The 12,427-nt window shown below is 46.7% G+C and overlaps 1 protein-coding gene across 1 annotated transcript; it reads left to right on the top strand.

Moving 5' to 3' along the window:
- Nucleotides 1–8,070: 8,070 nt before the first annotated feature.
- On the top strand, nucleotides 8,071–10,093 carry LOC120675920 (FBD-associated F-box protein At5g60610-like). Its single transcript, XM_039957127.1, has 3 exons — nucleotides 8,071–9,178; nucleotides 9,287–9,436; nucleotides 9,562–10,093. The coding sequence occupies exons 1-3, from the start codon at nucleotides 8,144–8,146 to the stop codon at nucleotides 10,024–10,026; spliced, it is 1,650 nt and encodes a 549-aa protein (XP_039813061.1). The 5' UTR covers nucleotides 8,071–8,143; the 3' UTR covers nucleotides 10,027–10,093.
- Nucleotides 10,094–12,427: the final 2,334 nt, after the last annotated feature.

Below are 12,427 nucleotides of genomic sequence, written 5' to 3'. Positions count from 1 at the left end.
GTCGACGTATGGGCGCAGGCTTGGAGGAGTTCCGGCGATGGCGGTCTCCTCCTTCCTCTTCTCCCCTCCTCTGCTTCTTCCTTCCTTTCTTCAATTCTGGCAGCGGAGGCGTGGGAAACCCTAATTGGGCTACTAGGGTTTTGTGGAGCGGGGCTGCAGAGCTTAATAGGCGGCGGCCATGGCTAGGGCAGGCTCGGATGCCGGGGATTGTCCCTGGGAAGGCGGTTCGCGGCGCGGGGCACATGGCGTGCATCCACAGGGGCGAGGCTAGGGTTTCTGGGGCGCGGGCGGCACGGAGCGCGCGGCGGTCGTGGCCGACCGCGGTGGCGTCGCGGTGGCAGGCGGTGGCAGGCGACAGGCGGTAAAGGCGTAAAGGCAAGCGGGAGCGGGCGGCGTGCGGGGCGTGGCGAGAGAAAGGAGAAAGGGGAATAGTTTCCCTAGCGGTGTGGATCTGACAGGTGGGGTCCACCTGTTAGTGGGTCGGGCAGCGCGAGCGAGCGAGCGTGGGGGCGGTAGCAGACCGGGGTGGCGAGGCAAGCTGGCGGTGCGGAGATTTGGGCCGACTCGTGCCGCCGCGCGGTCGAGCGCCCGCGCGTGGGGTGAGCGAGCGGTGCTGGGCCGGCTCGGGCGTGCTAGCGGGCCGTGCGGGCGCGAGCGGGCCAGGCTGGCTAGGCGGCGGTTTTGGGCAGGGTTAGATAGGTTCGCGGGTTTTGGCCCGTTAGGGGTTAGGGGTTAGGGTTAGCTTTCTGTTTTTAATTTCAAACAAAAATTCCCCAAATAAACTTAAACATTGTAGAGGCATAAATCCAAAGAAACCCGAATGTTTTTTACACTAACATATATTTTTCTATGTTTAATTTGATTTTATTTGAGCTAGGATGGAGATGAGTAGAGTTAAGCCATGACGACTGTAATTATTTTCACCCCACACAATTTTTTTTGAAAATCCACATTTTTGTAACTACAAATATTTTATAAATTTACGAGATGTTACACATGGGGACAATGATTTGTTTTCCAAAGTTCACACCCGAAGGTGCTACGTCTCCGTTAAGGAAGAGTTCAAGAGACGGAGCTCAAGAACCCCTATGCTCCTCACCCAAGAGTGAGACCAACACTCAAGCCCGAGGTCAGTTACTATGGGTTCCTCCTGAGGAATGAACATTACAAATTTCCCATGGAGCTCACAAATCAGCTTGAGCACTCACGAGCACGTCTAGCCGTCTAGGAGCCAAAGGTCCAAGAGTAATAGACATGAACCGCCGGCTTGACGAAGAACTAGTGCTCAAGAGTTGGAACGGAAGCTCACTAGCTCAAATCCTTTCTCTTGTAATACTCTCACTTCCATCCCTCAAAGAAATCACTCAAGAATTGAAGGGGAGGGAGTGAGAGAGCTCTTATAGGGTTTTGGTTGTTCAGTTGGAAATGAGAGCAAGAGAGAGAGAGAGAGAGAGAGTGAAGGGGTATGGAGTGGTACATGTCCTCCTTACTCAGAAAACTAGCCGTTGTCCAATAGTTACCCGGAGAGTCCGGGTTAACCTCCGGATACTCCGGGCCTGGTGCCCGGACATTCCGGGCTGAAACCCAGACACTCCAGGCTCAGCTGCATTTTCACTCAAAACTGTTTCTAGTGAGATTTTTGAGTGGTTTTTTGGCTCACTGGGTTTATACGAGTTTCTTGAGCACTAGATCCGAGTCACAACCTACAGATCAAAACCCCCCTTGATAGTACGGCGTTCCTATACTCAAATATAAAATAAAATTCTAATTCACGAGTTAATTTATTACGATAGTATTGCTTTATATATGTTATATTATTTTTAGATGTAGTGAGGAAGTGATTTAATTTATTACGATTGAATTATTTTGACAATCTAATGATGTATATAAAATAATTGTGAACCCCGGCTGTTTCAAGATAAGGGGATTAGTTGTCAATGTGAAAACTCATTCTGAGTTAATCCCTTATCTTGAAACAATTAAGTTTCTCTGATTTTCTAAACAAACTGAAGAGTGTCAAAATAACTTTTTTAGATGTAGTTAGCAAGTGATTTAATTTATTATTTTTACTATAATTATTACACACGTGAGATAGCATCTTCAATTTTAGTTCTAATTTTTATAAGTGGTGAATTCTATCCATTTGAACTAACATATCCGTAGATTATTTACATTTTATTTTTCTAGAGAGTCAGCAATGGATATACAACACGGACCATCATTCGATGGAGTTCTATGATGGCATGCATGAATCCATCAATGCGGCCGAGAAATACAAGTACGGCGGTTTCGTTCATTATCCATGCAAATTTTGTAGGAACGAGAAGGATTACTCCTCATCAAGAACTATCCATAGTCACTTGTTCTCAAGCGATTTCATGCCCAACTACTATGTTTGGACCAAGCTGCAGAAGATGATCTTGGTTAGATGCTACGTGAACCGGAGAAAGTCTGCGAAACAAAAAAGGAAACAAGAGATCTGAAGCATATATTGGAAGCCTACATAACATTGTTGTATCCAGATTGCAAATAAGGGCACAAAAAGTTGGGTACCACATTGGAATTGTTGTCGTTGAAGGTATCAAATGGTTTGTCAGACAAGGAATTCGAGGAGTTGCTGAAACTTATAAAAAACCGACTCCCCGAGGGTAACACATTGCCCGAAACAACGTAAGGCAAGAAAGATTGTTTGTCCTCCAGAATTGGAAGCACAGAAGATACATGCATATTCTAACGACGGTATCATCTATCGTCGTGAGGAGTATGGAATTAGCATCAACTTCCCACCAACACGAAGAAAATTAAATTAAAAACCTTCCCTCATCTTTTTAATTTTTTTAATTTTTGGGTAACACCTTACCCGAGCAGATAATGGGTTGTTGGGACAAGGAGGATGGTGGCACCCAGATTTTTATGGATCATTTTTATGGGCGGAAGACGATATCACCCGTCCCTACAAATATAGACTTAGATCTCATTTGCTTTTTTAAGTCACTTATCCCGTCACATCGCATGTTTAAACACCAATTAGGAGTACTAAATATAGACTTATTACCAAACTATTTCATAAATCGCGACTTAATCACGAGACAAATCTATTAAATCTAATTAGTCCATAATTTGACCACTAATTACTACAGTAACCATCTGCTAATTGTACATTAATTATACTTAATAGATTTGTCTAGAGTTAAGCTTGCAAGTTATGCAATTATTTTTATATTAAGTTGACATATGAACATTCAAATTTACATCAAAAGGAGACCTTATTTGTAGAGGTGGGTGATTGAGTCACCCGTCTCTGAAAATAGAATTTTTAGGGACGGGTGATGCCATTATCCACCTATAAAAAATGGGGTATATTTGTAGGAAATGTTTTTATCAAAACAAACTCTTAAGATTTATGAAATTCCACTTAAGATTTATGATTTCTCTAAATCGTGGTTTCACCCATATTACCATCACTAAATATTATAGCTTTGTATATAATATGTCTTTGGAAACAATGGCATCTGAACATATATAGCATTGAATTCGTCCCCTTTCTTGCTAGCCATGTTCATCTTTGAACCAAAGTTGATAAAAAACCAGAAAAAAAAAAGACCGACCAGAAATTAAGTTGTCAAATGATAGTTTGATCTCATCGTTACGTTGCAACAGTATATAGACTCTCAACTATCCTGGAAGTCCAAATACAACCTAGTTTGAGAAAAAAAATATTATAAACGTAATGTACACTATGTATAGAATAGTTTTTTCTCTCTAATACGCAGGAGAGCTGCATACACTACCGGAAACGGCTAATATGCCGTGTGCCAAATAGTTTGCCGTGTACTAAAAGACGGGCACACGGCAAACAGCCACTTTGCCGTGCGCCCAAAATAAAACACACGACAAACCCCATGCACACGGCAAAATTTTCTCTTTGCCGTGTGCCAGCCCAAGGAACACATGGCAAAAACCAAACACACGGTATATTAATATCTTTGCCGTGGGCCGCCCTCAAAACACACGGCAAACCTCGTGCACGTGCCACTCACGTGCGGAGGTGGCGAACGGAGGTGGACGGAGGGGCGACGGAGGTTGACGGCGCTCAACTTTGCCGTGTGCCGCATGGGGCACACGGCAAACAGTTTGAAAATTTTGAATTTTCAAACTCGAAACTTTTTCTACACTGCAGAGACATTGCTTGGTACTCTGTATTAAATTTTGGTATTTTTGTCGTAATGTTCACTATATATAAAAATTGTGTATCTGTTAAACGAATTTTTCGGATGAGTCAAATTTTGAACTGCAAGTACATAAAATAATAGAAGAAATTTTTTGGAAAAATGATATTCGTGTTTTTTAGTGCACAGTAAGACCTCATGTCGTAGTTGACATTGTCATTTCGAAAATGGTGTTTACAAAAAGTTCTCGTGAACGTAGAACCGAATAGTTGTAAAATTTTAAAAATTCAAACGAAATCTGAAAATTATGAGATTTGTCGATTTCTTATGCTATCATACATAGAATCTATGGTAACAAATTGAGGGAGTTCCGCACGTGTTTGTCACGTACACTGCTTATAAACTCAAACTTTCCCGAAGAAGATCTGGGTAATGGAGAAAGACGCGGTTAAGTTTGTAGGGGCAAACAGGTTCAAATTTGAATTTGGTTACTACACTTTTTATATAGGCAATAGAGAATATAAATGACTTCATGTTATTTTTTTGCATTTTTTGGATCTGTTTGATAATTTTAACGTATTAACTGCATTTATACAACTTTAATTGATATAAATTGAATTTGAACTATTAGTACATGAAATAATGATTTAACATGAGTGAAAAAATTATATTCATGTTCTTCAGTGAACTTTAAGGTCTTGTTTTCAATTTCAAAACAAATTTCCAAAATGACATTGAAAAAATTAAAAGAATACAAGTTTCATTCACATGAAATATAGAAATGCCGTGTTCGTCGTGTGCCTGGGATCTGGCACACGGCGAACTCATTACTTCGCTGTGTGCCCTGGATCTGGCACACGGCGAAGTCTCCTACACTTGGCGCTTTCAGACCTCTGCGTGCCTCTCACTCACTCTCGCTCACTCTCACCGGTGTCGCCCCGCCGCCCTCGCCACGACGCGCCACCGTGGCCCCGCCCCGACGCTCCACCGCAGCCCCGCCCCGCCCCGGCCCCTACTGCCCTGGCCCGCCCCGACGCACCGCCGCGGCCTGCCCTGACTCGCCACCGCGGCCCCACCACGATGCGCCGTCCCCGCCCTGACGTCGCAGCCCCGCCCCAGCGCCGTCCCGCCCTGGTGCGCCTCTCCCTGGCGCGGCCCCCCTGCCACAGCCCCGTCCCGGCGCAGCCCCTACTGCCCTGCCCCGTCCCGGCCGTGCCGCTGCCCTGCCCCGTCCCGACCGGCCGTCGGCGCCCTCTGTGAGTGCATTCTCAACCCCTCTCTCTTTGTTCAGTTAAATTAGAAATTAGTTACAAATTTTGGATAGAAAATTGTATTGCATGTGATGATATATGCTATATATATATTGACCTTGAGCTTGAGCATTAGTGTTAGTCGAAGTGTGTTATTTCTGTTCTATGGATATGCTTATCATGGTTGTCATGAAACCATGTGACACATCCATGCCCAAGCAACAACTCGGATGAGATGATGTTAAGATTGGGCTGGATGTGTCACATGGTTTAATGGTGGTCGTGAATTTATTTTAGGTTTCTTATGCTTCAAGTTCAAGGTCAAATGAATGGGAACATATCTGAGGCATGTTTGTTGGTTGTCGACCACTGTGCTGTTTTATTTTTGCAGAATTTGAAACTGAAATGTTCAATTATTGATACTATGTAGTTGTTTTTTTAGGAGAGGTTGTGGCACCATTCTTGACTCGTCACTTTGCAGGACAGTTAGGTGAGTCATCACAGACTTTCATTTACTTATCTTGTTTGTGCTTCACGTAACCTAGGCGTCTCCCGTTCGAAAGAGATACTGTTCGAAATATGCAGCTCTTTGTATATATGGAACCGTATGTATTTCGAATTGTCCACGTCATTTGGACAGCCCAAGGGTGCGTAGATATGGTTAGTTTTCATGGTCAACTCCGATCCGTGCCAGAGTTTCGGCATCACCTCCCTGTTGTTCTCCGGATACACAATCTCCTTGACAGGACGTGTATTTGGAGATCAGCGGGGAGGTGCTGCCGAAATTCTGTCTCGGCTAGGAGTGGATCATGGAAACCAACCATATCTACGTATCATCGGGTGGGATTCGGACCTATCTTCACCTATTAGAGTTTGTTAGATATCGTGTATATGAAATTGATTTTTAAATTTCTCGCTCGTATGTTAAAGGATGGATGACCGTGAGTGGATGTACAAGGGCTGGCAGAGCGAACAAGAGTATATTGAGTTTGCTCTAAAGGTCAATGTCTTTTTGGAAAAGGTATTTGATAGAGGACAGAGTAGAATGCCGTGTCCATGCACCAAGTGTCAAAATAGGATACATCAATCACAACTCACTATGGGTAAACATATTATCAAAAATGAGTTTGTGGAAAACTATACCCGGTGGATCTGCCATGGTGAAGCCCATCGTGCGAGAGAAGAGGTAGTCAGACAACGCATCGATGATTATGATGCTGATGCCGGTTGCGCAGACATGTTAGCAGACATTCATGAAGCACACTTCGAAAAAGGGCCTTGAGAGGAACCGCCAGAGCCTACGGCAAAGCAGTATTACGACATGTTGTCTGCGGCACAGAAACCACTTCACCAGCATACCAATGTTTCTCAGTTTGATGCTATTGCACGTGTACTGGCCCTAAAGTCTGAGTGTGGCATTAGTCGAGATGGTTTCGACAAAATGTTGACGGTTTTTGGTAGTCTGCTTCCGGAAGGACGCATTCTTCCAAAGAGCATGTACGAGGCACAAAAACTTCTTCGTAGTCTTAAGATGCCATATGAGAAGATAAATGCTTGAGAACTTGGTTTTTGTCTCACCTGCAATTTACTGTCTTATATTTTTTGTAGAATCTATCGGCGGCATCGAATACGCCAGACTTGTCGCCGGGCATCTCACCGACGCTCCCACAGCAGTTGTTCCCACCTCAGTTCGGCGGCCCACCACCGTTCGACGGCCCACCGCAGCCATAAACTAGTTTATTTCAATATTTATGGACTTGTGAACTTCTGGATATGTTGTGAACTTGCAGGACTTTGCATTTGACTTCTGGATGTGTTTGAAGTTATTTGTGACTAGTTGTGATATATATATATTGTGATATATAGTGTCTGTGATGTTTGTTGTGATATATATGTGATATGTAATACATGTGATATGTATGTTGTGATATGGGGTCCTTTATACGTGAAAAACAAAAAAATGATTTGTTTGGTCACTTTGCCGTGTGCCAGGGACTAGGCACACGACAAAGTGACCATATGGCCAGCCTGTACACCAAGTTCGCCGTGTGACTAGGCCGTGCACACGGCGAACTGACCATAGTTCGCCGTGTGCCCTTGGTAAGGGCACACGGCGAATCTGGCAGCGTTGCCGTGTGCCTGCCGTCCGGGCACACGGCGAATCTGGGAGCGTTGCCGTGTGGCTGCCGTCCGGGCACACGGCGAATAGCCGCCGACGACGTCAGCTGGCCGTGACGGCGTCTGCCCGCTTTTTTTCGCCGTGCGCCTATATATACACACGGCGAAAAGGTGTGCCGTGTGCCCGACTTTTGGCACACGGCAAACAAGGTCTTTGTCGTCCCCGTGGCTGCTGTCGGCGCTTTGCCGTCGGCGAAGTCTTCGCCGTGTGCCTACGGGTCTTCGCCGTGTGCCTCGGGCACACGGCAAACTCGTGGTCTCCGGTTGTGATATATTAAGAAGAAATTTGCATGGGGTGCTCTTAATTTTGAGGTAAAATGTTACATATCTCTTTCACTGTTTTGTAAAGAACTGTATATTCTTCTATCACGCAATGTTAAAATATGTTCCCAAATCGAAACCCTAGGTGGTTGGCTGATCCCCCACTCCTCCACCACCCAGCCCTCCACAGTCCGCCGCCGCCACCCCAAGGAGCAGCGGGCTCGCTACTCCCATTCCCCAAACCAAAGCAACGCCCGGTCGTCCCCCACGGAGCAAGCGGACGCCATGGACCGGCAGCCCCCGCCGCCGCTGATCACAATGGAGGCGATGCTGCACATGATGGCGATTCACGGCGTGGGCGCGGAGATGTTGAACCCCGCCACGGACCTCATGTACGACTTCGTGCACAGCCTTCTCCCCTTCCCACCCGTCTCCGCCGCCGCCTCCCTCTCCGCCATCTCCTCATCCCCCGGCGGCGGCTCCGAGGACCGCCTCAGCGCCCACCCCGACGCAATCCTCCGCGACGTCGTCTCGCGCCTCCCCGCCAAGGACGCCGCCCGCACCGCCGTGCTCTCCTCGCGCTGGCGCCCGCTCTGGCGCTCCGCGCCGCTCGTACTCGTCGACGCCCACCTCCTCCAATCGGCCGGCGGCGAGGACTCACCGCTGCGCGCAGGCTCCGGCTCCGGCTCCATCACCGCCGCGGTGTCCCGCGTCCTGGAGGCCCACCGGGGCCCCTTCCGCTGCGTCAACCTCACCCGCAGCTCCATGGGCGCGCACCGAGCCGAGCTCGCGCTCTGGCTCGGCCTCCTCGCCGTCAAGGGCGTCGAGGAGTTCGTCTTCGTTAACCGCCCCTGGCCGCTCGACTTTCCCCTCCCCACCACGATCTTCAGCCTCGCCTCCGTCAAGCGTCTCTACCTCGGGGCTTGGGGGTTCCCTAACACCTCGGTTCTCCCGCGCGGCACGGCGTTCCCCCACCTGCTTGAGCTCGGCCTCGGCTGCATCGCCATGGAGGACAGGGACCTCAACTTCCTCCTCGCCAGGAGCCCCATCCTCCAGACCCTTGTGGTCTACGCGAGCCAAACGTGTGTGAACCTCCGCATCATCAGCCGCAGCCTGCGGTGTGTGCAGCTGTGCATGTGCAGAGTCCATGACGTCTCCGTGGTGGACGCTCCGCGTCTAGAGCGGCTCTTGCTGTGGAACGTGACAAACAAAGAGAAAGTTCGCACCAGGGTCAAGTTCGGCCATGCGCCCAAGCTGCGATCTGTGGGATACTTGATGCCTGGAGTACATGTTCTTGAGATTGGCAACACCATCATCAAGGTACTGTTCCCTCATTCCCTTCCTTTCAGCGATCATTACTAGTTTAGTTTTCATCGATGCATCAAAGGTTGTGTGGAGTTCATTGCAAAATTGTATGAATTATTGCAGGCTGAGACAAGGGCAAGCCCAACAACCATCGTCCCAAGTGTCAAGACATTGGCCTTGGAGTTGGAGGTGCATTTTGGGGTTCGCAATGAAGCCAAGATGATTCCCTGCTTCCTCAGATGCTTTCCCAACATAGAGACACTGCATATCAAGGTGAGGTGAACCACTCCTTGGTCATATTGGCGTACAATTGTATCACCTCCGTTTGGTTGCTGCTGAGCTGTATGATCCATGATCCATTACTAAGTAGCTGAACCACCAATTGATTTGGTTTGCAGTCTGAGGAAACTGATCAACCAGCTGGTAAGCTCAATCAGAAATTCATGAAAGAGACCAGCAGCATCGAATGCGTGCAGTCACACATCAGGGAGATGATTTTCCATGAGTACCATGGGGAGCGTAGTGAGCTTGCCTTCCTGAAGTTCATCCTGGGGAATGCGCAGGTGCTGCAGCACATGGTCATTTTATTTGTCGAAGGTAGTCTCTCTTCAGGGGACAATGCGGTTGCCAAACTGATTAAGGATCTATCATCTGTGAAAAGGGCTAGTGAAAACTGTAGACTGGTGATCTTGGAGAGCCCTAACTCTCGGGGTGGTAGTTGTTGGAGCCGCCAAGTAGCATCTGATCTTGATCTTGCTGACCCTTTCTATTGCTGCTGCCGAACCCAGCACGACCTGTATGTCTCATGGTCCAAACTAGCGTTGTCTGCAAGTAGTGTGCTCTGTTCAAGTAACTGTTTCTGACTGTTGGCGTGTATTTTTCCGAAGATAGTGCAGGTTCTGAAGTTTCGCAGGACCGAGACTATTTTGATGGTTGATGTACTTGATAATTTGGTATTACTACCCTTGTGATCCTATGGTTATTCTGATTTCTTTTATTATGATGTGAGCACCATTGCAGTGATTCAAGCTATGTTGGTTTAGCATAAATTCAAATGCTGGAAGAAAGAGTGCTAGTTGTACTTTCTTTGCGGCAGCTGTTTAATCAGTCTTCCAAACTTGTGGGTTAAGGCTTCTAACTTATTGTGCTCCTTGTTGCTTCAGATTTTCATTATGAAGCATTTGTCATGTTTCTCTCTTTCACATGCCGTTCACTCTGCCTGTATTTAGGAATCTCCTGTTGATTTTACAACTAACTAGTGGCCTAGTGGGAGTCTAATTCCATACAGCTCTGCAATATACCGCCACTGTAGGGCCTCGTATCTATTGTTGTGCTGGGAACTATTGAGAAGAAGCAGGCATTATATAATGTATAGTCGAATTATCGAATTGTCTTCCGCAAAGAAAAAAAAAAGAATTAACGAATTGGCTAATTCTGACCAGCAGTTGTTTTGGAAGTGTTTCAGGTATTTTGGGGGCGGCTCACGAAGACAAGCTATAGGAGTGTTGTTAATAACAGTTATTAATAGATTACTCAATATGAATACCATGCATCAATAAAAGTACTCCCTCCATTCCAAAAAGATCACAACTCCGTTTCCTGAGAAGTCAAACAAGATAAGTATTATTAGATTAATCGTGCAATATATTTTTATACTAAGTTTATTTGAAGACATAAATAGTAATAGTATTTTGTAAAAATTTGATCAAACTTATTTTTTTACTTATCAGGAACGGGAGTTTCTTTTTTTTTTTTGAACGGAGAGAGTAAACTGCACGACCATTTTCATCAATCCCAAGGCCGTGGTCATCACACCCATGCTGCCACTGCACTCGACTAGCCAGATTTCTTCGTGGTCCCGCGAGGAACACGCTTCGGACGTTTGGCCCACGACGACAGGCTGCCACCCCGCGCCCACCAACCCTTAATTATGACCAAACTAACAGCTTTCAGGAGTTCGAGGAAGACGCGGCGGGCGTTGGGTGGCGCAGCGGACGGAGGATGCCGGGGGGAGCCGCGTGTTAAGGCCCCGTTGGCACGGCTCACGCCGGCTCCGGCTCAGCACTGTAGCACAGAGCCGAGTGAGCCTCCCAAACCTGGCTTAGGCGGCTTCGGTGAACAGTACGCGTGTCAGTGAGAGAAGAGAGGCGGAACCGCTTCGGTGAACAGTGTCGCTACAGTAGAGCTACATAGATTTGGCAGTGAAGCCGGAGCCGGCGTGAGCCGTGCCAAACGGGGCCTGAGTCGCGTCGTCTCTGAGAGCTGGCAGGTTGGTTTGGTAGTACGGGGCCCGCCGTACGAGCGCCGCGCCGGCGCCAGCGGCAGCGGGTGGAGAGCGCGGTGGTGGCGTGGGAATCCGGGATGGGAGACGACGGTGCCTTGCCTGCCTTGCGGACCTCCTCGGCCGAAGCGGGCTTCAAGCAGGCCCCCACGCGGGTTTCTCGTGTCCGAGTCCAATTCAACCAGGTGTCCAGAGTCCGTCCCATTCGATCGATGTCAATGCCTTTCCGATCCGAAGAAGAGTAAACGAACGGTCTGTTTTGAATTGTGAGTTTGTCACATATGTTTGAAGTCTAAACACTAAAAAAAAGTAAACATTGTCAACTATTGCATTTCATGTTCTTAATATTTGCATTTGCATCCGAACCCATTTATCAGCATTCACGCTTGATGCCAGTGTGTGCTGCCATGTCCCATATATTTGCTTTGCTATGGTAGTATGGTTTACCCATGCTCCATTCCACCACCCATGTCCAACTCATTTCTGTGTCTTTTTGTTGAACTAGGGAAGATCTTAATTTTTCTTCCATCAAGCAATGATGTTATTTATTTTCTTTCCAAAAATAATACACAACTTTATTTTCCTTCCTAAAACAATGATGTCAATTAATATCCTTCCAAAACCATCAATAATACACGTCTTTCTTTTCCTTCCATAAACAATGATGTCAATTATCAACCTTCTAAAAGAAAAAAATAACGTGAATTATGTGTTAACCTATGTGCAAAGGAAAGTATGTGTGTGCTAAAGAAAAGTAATATGTGGGTACAAGAGATGGCTATAAGAAATTGCTGGTGTAAAAAGTAATAGGATTTTGGTGGAAAATATTGACGAAATCAATCTCCCTCTCTTTTTCATCAAACCTTTTGGCCTAACAAGTGGGGCCTCTGTGAGGGGTACGGTGGGCCTAATCTTGGTAAAAAAGAGTTTCCATTGTTTCAATTTTTATATTATAGAAATGGTATCTATACTATAAAAGTTAA

This window comes from Panicum virgatum, chromosome 5N (genome assembly GCF_016808335.1).
Source record: "Panicum virgatum strain AP13 chromosome 5N, P.virgatum_v5, whole genome shotgun sequence".
Lineage (NCBI taxonomy): Eukaryota > Viridiplantae > Streptophyta > Magnoliopsida > Poales > Poaceae > Panicum > Panicum virgatum.
The sequence above is the reverse complement of the archived record's forward strand: the minus strand, read 5'-3'. Positions and strand labels throughout refer to the sequence as shown.

Bases quoted from the DNA above. Each gene is read 5' to 3' on its own strand.
- LOC120675920 (XM_039957127.1), top strand. From the start codon at position 8,144: ATGGACCGGCAGCCCCCGCCGCCGCTGATCACAATGGAGGCGATGCTG. The intron at 9,179-9,286 runs GTACTGTTCCCT...GAATTATTGCAG, and splicing joins TTGGCAACACCATCATCAAG to GCTGAGACAAGGGCAAGCCC. The intron at 9,437-9,561 runs GTGAGGTGAACC...TTTGGTTTGCAG, and splicing joins TAGAGACACTGCATATCAAG to TCTGAGGAAACTGATCAACC.